The sequence below is a fragment of the Leishmania mexicana genome, chromosome 14, assembly GCF_000234665.1.
Source record: "Leishmania mexicana MHOM/GT/2001/U1103 complete genome, chromosome 14".
In the NCBI taxonomy this organism is placed as follows: domain Eukaryota; phylum Euglenozoa; class Kinetoplastea; order Trypanosomatida; family Trypanosomatidae; genus Leishmania; species Leishmania mexicana.
The window spans coordinates 431,694-437,693 of record NC_018318.1 but is presented as its reverse complement, the minus strand read 5'-3'; the positions used below and the strand labels follow the sequence as shown (position 1 = coordinate 437,693).

The 6,000-nt window shown below is 59.3% G+C and overlaps 2 protein-coding genes across 2 annotated transcripts; both read right to left on the bottom strand.

The window, feature by feature from the left end:
- Positions 1-975: 975 nt before the first annotated feature.
- Positions 976-1,668, bottom strand: LMXM_14_1090 (conserved hypothetical protein; the record flags this gene model as incomplete). The annotated part of the gene is made up of 1 exon (XM_003873433.1): positions 976-1,668. The coding sequence occupies one exon, from the start codon at positions 1,666-1,668 to the stop codon at positions 976-978; it is 693 nt and encodes a 230-aa protein (XP_003873482.1).
- A 923-nt stretch (positions 1,669-2,591) lies between these two features.
- LMXM_14_1080 (conserved hypothetical protein) lies at positions 2,592-3,851 on the bottom strand (the record flags this gene model as incomplete). The annotated part of the gene is made up of 1 exon (XM_003873432.1): positions 2,592-3,851. The coding sequence occupies one exon, from the start codon at positions 3,849-3,851 to the stop codon at positions 2,592-2,594; it is 1,260 nt and encodes a 419-aa protein (XP_003873481.1).
- Positions 3,852-6,000: the final 2,149 nt, after the last annotated feature.

Sequence of the window (6,000 nt, the reverse complement as noted above, 5' to 3'; positions counted from 1 at the left end):
GCAGGCGCGTGTGTTTGATTGCAGGAAAGTGAAGTGGGAGAGATTTGGGGGTAGTAAGCGATGCTTTCCCTGGGCGTGAGCGCCTCTGCTACTTCGCCAGCGCGAGCAAGGGAAGGGGAGGCGATACGAGAGAGAAGGGAGAGAAGGAGTTACATCCAGCCCACTGAGCGAGCCGGCACACGTGATTCGATTGATCCAACTTCTGCTGTATATATGTATGTGTGTGTGTGTGTGTGTTTGCGTGTGTCTGTCCTACAGCTGCATCCCCTCACCCCCCTCCTCCTCCTCCTCTTTCGAGCTCCTGTGCCGGCTATGGTCGGCGACACCTCGACCTTTGCGCATGTATGTATGCCGCTAAGCCGATGCGTGCCTTTTCCGTCATGGCATGGCGAAGAGCAGGTGCGCGGTGAGGCGCGGAGATGGCCAGCGACCTCGACAAGGTGTACGAACAGAAGAAGAGGAGCAGGATGTGTGTGTGGGGGGGGGGGCGGTTGGCTCACGTCACGGCACGAAGTGGTCAGCGGCAAGGAGCGATACGTCAGCAATGCGAGAGGGGCGGAGAGGAGATGGAGAGGCATGGGGGTAGAAGGACACCCGAAGGAGGCAGAAGGGAGGGCGTGCAAACGTGGCGCAAGAAAAGGAGCGGGAGCTTCAGTTTCTCGCTCTTTTGGTCACCACTTTGGGTGGCCGGCGCACGTCTTCGCGGGGTGCACACCGCGAAGACAGCAAGATTAGAAAGAGCTCCGACCAAACGGGTGGGCTGTGCCCGTCTAAGTGTCGGCACACGCCCCTGCAAGCGTCACAGCAGCGGGGTGGCGGTGAAAGCGGGAGGGAGAGACGTGTATGAGAAGCAGGAAACTGTGTGTATCCGTGCTAGGGGCGGGGGGTGGGTGGAGGTGCCACACAAGAAGTGGTTAAAGGAGGAAAAGGCCAGACCAGCGGCACGTTGGGGGAGAAACGTCCGCGTCTGCTTCCTCATTGGCTCTTCAGCAACTTCACCTTCGCGGGGCTCCCCTTTTCCCGCTTAGAACTCCGGTCCGCGATGCCGTAGTAGAGTATTTGGACCAGGATGATGGCGTTGAGTGTGGCGGCAACAGTGAACTGAACCAGCAGCACTGCCTTCCCCTTGTCCCACGATACGTTCAGGGACGTCGTCAGGACGCGCACAACGCCGCCGCCGAAAGCGAGGAAGAAGGTGAGAAAAGACAGCTGGCCGCGGCACCGGGTTCGGTAGTTCGCATAGATCTGCGGCACGCGGCTGAACATGTTGAAAAAAACTTGTCCGCTCAGGACATACTCGTGGATGGTACGCGGCACCTGCCCGCTAGCAAACACGTACAGCAGCAATAGCTCGGTCGCCAGCGCGAGGCTCGCCCTATGCGTCGACTTCTGCAGCTTCGCCACGAGCAGCAGCAGCAACACAAGTTGCAGCGCAATAAACATGTTCTCGCCGCAGTCGCGAAAGGGAAGTCCCTGCACGACCCCCCAGCTGGTCGAAACGATGTACGAGAACAACTCTATGAAGAGAGAGAGTAGCGAAATGCCATCCGCCTTGTTGCTCTGCCACACCTTCATAATCTGCGGCACCTTCAAAATCGATGACCCCACCACCACCGCGTAGGAGAGGTAGTTCGACGCGAGATCCCGCACGATGGACTCGACAGACATGCCTCCCCTTCCAGTTGCTCTCCAGGGTGTGTGTATGTGTATGTGTATGTGGGGGGGTTGTGTTTTTTTGGTTTTTTTTCTTCCCGCCTCTGCTAGGAAAACTCGACAAAATCATCAAAGTGCCCGCGCGGATGTGGCGGATGGACGTCGCGCGCGATGCACGCGGTGGAGAGGCAGAGAATGCGTACGAGTGAAGCGAAGAGGGCACGATAGGACGCGATGAATGATGACTTGCCCAGGACAAGTTCACAGGCGGCGTAGGGAAAGAATAGCTGTTCGCGCTGGCCGTGTAGCACACATGTGCACGCAGGCAGGCACGCACACCAGTCGTCATATACATGTACATACCGCACCAAAAACCCCGAGAAGTAATGGTAGGAGATCACATGAGGAGAAAGCGCAGCCCACTGCCCCCCCCCCCTTTCCCTCTCCTGCCCTGCCCCGCCCCATATCGACGCCTACGCCTACGCCCCGGCGGCAGTGGAGAGCGGTGACGCCAAGCAATCGGCGCATCTCCTTCGCGGTGTTGGTGTTTTGGGCATCGATTGTGGGGAAAGTGCGTCGCCTCGCCCTCGTCGGCTTTTGTTTTCGTTCCTGGCGGACGTGCCGTCACCGACGGTGCCACATAGACACACACGAAGAGGTGGTACGAGCAGCAGCAGCAGCGCACACGGAAAGTGGGCCATGAGGAGATGAAAGAACCCGGCACCCATGAGCAGTATGCTGCAGCAGAACGGCTGCCCTGGTCACAGATACCCACGCACTTCCTGCGCCAGGCACACGCAGCTGCGTATCAAGTACAACATGCGCCCGAGCGTTGTGTAGAAGACAGAACCATGAGAAGGAAATGCATAAGGCGACTGGGATTGGTACCCGAGCTCCCATACACACACAAGCAACGGCCATCGCGGGCAGGCGCGCCATCAGTAGTCGCCATACCGCTGCAGCCAATCCATTACCCACACCGCCTTCTTTACACAGTGGAAGAACGGCTGCGCTTTATTGAAAAAGTGCAGGTGGTCGGCCTGGCTTCCGCCGACGCTAACCTCCTCGTTCACGATGTCGCGCATGACGCTGCCGTTGTGCGGGTAGGCAAAGATAATGCGCAGCACGTACTCGGACTGGCCAGCGAATGCGCGCTTTACGAGGCGCGACCAGTGATGCGTCGCCTGCACCGTTGGGGACTGCAGGAGGAAGGTGGCCTGGCGGCGGACGCCCATGTGGAAGAGTGCGTGGTCCTCGGCGTCCGACTCCCGTAACGCCTGGGGTACGTCGTGAGAGGGGGCCCCGGAGGTGCTGCTCGCGCCTGGCGCACCACCAACGACGTCATCCTCAGCCCTCCACACCTCTGATACGTTTGTCCACGTCAGCCACGACCCCACCTCCGCCGGGTTGTACCACAGCGGGTACGGGTTCCGCACCAGTTCTTCTGTCATCGGATCTCCGGCGTCGACGAGGGTCACGTGAGCGCGTATGTACTCCCACTCGGCTCGGTAGTGCTCCAGCACGTCAGAGGCGAAGCTGGAGCAGCTCGCGCAGTCTCGCCCTCGGCCGCTCAGCAGCACTAGCGGCTTGCGGCACAGCGGAGGAAGGGTTGTGGAGGACTCCGGTGAAGCATCGCTGACACGAGGGCTCGCTGTGTCCGTTGGCAGCGTCAGGCGCGGTAGTGCAAGCGTCGAAAAGCAGCCCGCATCGCGCAGGGCGCGACGCACCTCGCGCCACGGTGTCATGAACGGCTTCAACCCTGAGTCGTAGTCCAGTGTTCTTTTCATAGCAATGGTGCCCCACGCGTCGGTGCCGACCGCCTCCCCATCGCGGTCACCTGTGGACGACTCCGCCGTAGCAGCGTGCACCATAAGCACGCCCGGAACGGCGGTGGCGTGCGGTTGTACGACACACCTACTCATCTCGCTGCAGCCGTGGTAGAACAGCGCCACGGCGCTCCGCATCAGGTGCGCATCACGGGAAAGGCGCGGCCCATGAGTGGCGCTCTCACGAAGACAAGAGACCGAAGCCGCAGAATGAAGAAAGAGAAACAGCATGACGACCATCAGCAGCAGCGGGAGGAGACGTGGCGATAGCGCTGCCCATCTCCACTCCCCGCACAGGCGGCGCTGCGCGGTGCGGGACGCGCGCGCACACCCTTGGGATGGAGCCTGTGCCGGTGCTACAAGGCCGTCCATCAGCCACGTACGTCGCGGAGGAGGGGGAGGGGGAAGCAACTGGTCCTTCAACCACACGCTTCTTTCAAATGTGTTTTGTGTTTTTCGATGGCGAAGGTTTCGATGATCGCATCGCCCCCTCGCCCTGGCGCTCGGCATGTGCTGCTTCTCCGATGATGATACCCGCATGGAAGACGGGGAGGAGATGTAGTGAGGGAAGAGAGGTGCCCAAAGAAAGCAACGTAAAAGAGCTCATGAACGCGTGCGAGATGAGAGATGGCCAAAAGCGCTGGCGATAGCATTCCGCTGCCTGCATTGTTCGGCATGTGTGTGTGTGTGTGTGTGTGCATGCGCGCGGCGTTGCTCCGCATCCAGAGATATGTGTCATACCTGACAAAACAAGAAAAGGGGGCGAGCAAGGGAAACGACGCACGAGACATACACGCACACCTGTCGTCACAGATACATGTGCACGCAGTGCATCGGTCAACGCTCACCCATGACGCGTGTAACACACCTCGCCTCGTACGATGGGCAACCACGCTCATGCCGGCAATGGAGAAGCGTCCTTGACGATCTTCTTGCTTTGTGTGTCGCTGCTCAATTCTTTATCTTCTATCCTTGCGAGAGACAGTCTTACCGATCGGAACGCGCACCCGTCCATGCATAGACGCAGAGTGAAAGTGTGCATTGGGAGGGAGGGGAGGGGGGAATAAGAGGCGAAATAAAAAAAAGATCAACAGCACTCCGGATGCCCTCGACGCCACCTTGCTATCTAAATGAGTCAGCCCTCAGCACACGCAATACGCAGCAGTCGACCGACCCTGACCGTCCCCGTATGCAGCACTCTCATCCACAGCGACGCGTACAACAACAGCGGCACACACCTCCGTACACACACACACACACACGAAAACAAAACCCGCACACACTATGCAGCCTTGGCACGGGGGGAGAAGAACAGCATGAGGCAGACCTCGACATAGAGATGACGCCAGCAAACAACCAAGGCTACAGGATGTGGGAGGCGAGAAAACCGAGGAGGTTGGAGGAGGCCAGATGAATGATGGAAGACACACACACACACACGCACACGTACGCGCAGGACACACAACCGTTACGTGCGCATCGGGTCCCATGAGAGGCAAACAAACGGAAAGGGAAAAGGAAAAAAAAGCAACCGAAGGGGAGAAAACAACATGTGTAAGAAGAAGGCGGCGGCGGTGTACACGTAAAGGCACGTCGCTGGGGCAGCGTGTGCTCCTGACCACACCTCTCTGCGCCTCGCCAACCCAGCGGAGGGGCTGGAGCCAACACAAAGAAAGGCGCCTGAGGAAGTTATGAGACGGCGGGTCAGGTCGGGTGTACAAACGAGGAGACGGACAAGAGAGGGGAGGGGAAGGGGAGGGAAGGGAGGGGGGGGGCGAGCGCCGCGACCGCTCGCTGCCACTCGGAAGCAACGCAAAGAAACTATAGAGAGAGAAAAGAAAGCGAGGAGGCGGAGGAGGGCGGTGGTGCAGCACACGCACCAACGGACAGGGAAACGAGCCACAAGCCAGAAAGCACGAAAACAACGAGAACAAAAAAAAAACTGAGCGGCATCGCACGGAGCAACGAGAGACAGGAGGAGGAGTGGGGTGGGAAGAGGTGGTGTCATGGCCCCGTTCCGTTGGCGATAGTGGACGGAGTATTATTCGCTGCAACGCAGCCTGCAGCGACCACCCTCTTTTCCCCTATCGGAAAATAGCCGGCCCTTCCCTTCCCTCCCCACCCCACCCAACCCACAATCAGGCAATGAAAAAAAAACGACTTGTCGAGAAGGTGGCGGAGGGGGGGGACGGTGATGCCCATGACGCACACGCAACACCGCAGGGGACGGGAAACGAGAAGCATCGACAGCAACGCAACAGATATGCACGCGGAGGGCGAGCACACCATGGCCACAAGCAGCGTCGAGACAGCGAAACAAACGAAAAGATCACGTGAGCCTTCCCGCTCGCTCCTTCGCTTCACTTGTCCTCAGTGATGCGCATGCGTGCAGAGAATACCGAGGCGGAGAGGTTCTGGGGTGAGGGGGAGGGGGGAGGGAGGAGGCGCTGTACAGGGAGACAGAGGGACACCAGCACACCCACGCGTGGAGGAAACAACCCCACGGAAAGCGGCAAGCACC